The 1,305-nt window shown below is 62.9% G+C and overlaps 1 protein-coding gene across 1 annotated transcript in view; it reads left to right on the plus strand.

Annotated features, from left to right (window-relative positions):
* EXOC3L2 (exocyst complex component 3 like 2) overlaps nt 1-1,094 on the plus strand; it is a 21,629-nt gene extending 20,535 nt beyond the window's left edge. The window contains exon 13 of the mRNA XM_049622312.1: nt 431-1,094. Within this exon, the coding sequence (XP_049478269.1) occupies nt 431-719 (289 nt within the window). The 3' untranslated portion in view covers nt 720-1,094. The remainder of the gene's footprint in view (nt 1-430) is intronic.
* The last annotated feature ends 211 nt before the right edge of the window (nt 1,095-1,305 follow it).

A 1,305-nucleotide genomic window follows, 5' to 3' on the forward strand; every position in this document is an offset into this window, starting at 1 on the left:
GAGGGTCCTGACCAGGGTTGTGGGTGAGCACTTCCGGGTTAGGTGGGAGCGATGGGCGTGGGGGCGCTGTTTGAGGGGCAAGGGAGGGTGGAGTTAGGGTTGGTGTAGATTCCAGAGCTGACACAGGTGTGAGGGGACCAGAAGGACATCCAGGAGGTGCCTGAACTGAGTTGGGGCTGAAGATTGGGTTTAGAGGTGAGAGTTCTGGAATGAGTTAGCAGCGGAAGGATTTGGAAATGGTTGGAAGGGAAGTTTTGGAGGATAGTGCCGGCAGGAGGGGAGACTGGGGGCTGGGGCGGGGGAGGGACCTGGAGGGCGGCAAAAGGGCTCCAGAGCTAAGGTAGGTTCTGGAACAGACAAGGTTCACAGGTGGGCCAGTGTGTGTCTGGCACAGAGGACCCCATGCACGTGTCCCTTCCTCTGTCCCCAGGCGGAAGCACGTGGCAGCCCTCCTGGACATCCGTGGCCTGCACAACACAGCCGCCCGCCAGGAGATCCTGGCCGTGGCCCGGGACCTGGAACTGTCTGAGGGGGGAGCCCTGTCACCCCCTCGGGACCGCGCCTTCTTCTCAGACATCTCCGTGCCCCGCCCACCTTTCTGCCTCGGCCTCCCTCTCTTCCTGGGCCGCCTTCCCCTCTCCCGGCTGACCAGGCCCGGTCTGGCCTGCCTGCCCCGGCTTCGGCCTCCGTTTCCATCACGGCCCCCGACCCAACGCTGAGACTCTCCCAGCCCCCTCCCACCTCAGTGCCCCCCATCTTTGCTGCTGACAAACCGTTCTCCTGTAGGGCCCCCTCTTGACTCCCTGCCTGGGACCACAGACGACCTAGGATGGAAAGATCTTCAGAGGCCTTTGGGGCCACCCCTACGCTCCCTGCGTAGAAGAGAAACGGGCCGGAGGGACCAAGGACTTTCCCAAGGCCACGAAACTCAAGCTCAGCACCAGCTCCCAGCCCAGCGTGTGCTGGGTGGCGTTTTGGAAGGCTCTCGAGAAGTGTCCCAGGCCCCCCCTTTTCCCCTCACCTCAAGGTCTGGCCCCAGTCCAATGTATTAAGGAATGTACGATACTTAGAATAAAGAGGTTTCTATTTAACACAAGGAAGGGCTGAGTCCCCAGCGTGTGGGGGAGGAAGGACCGGGGGCAGGGCCCAGGGCCAAGGGCTTCTCACACGCCCAAGGCTGGGCTGGGGTCCAACTCCTGGGCAGGGCAGTGGAGGCTGCGGGAGGCCCCGGAGGGCAGAAGCAGGCAAGCCATCCCATTTACCCCGAGTCCCCAGGCTGCGTGACTCCGTTGCGAGGCCCTCGGA

This window comes from Panthera uncia (assembly GCF_023721935.1).
Source record: "Panthera uncia isolate 11264 chromosome E2 unlocalized genomic scaffold, Puncia_PCG_1.0 HiC_scaffold_19, whole genome shotgun sequence".
NCBI lineage: Eukaryota > Metazoa > Chordata > Mammalia > Carnivora > Felidae > Panthera > Panthera uncia.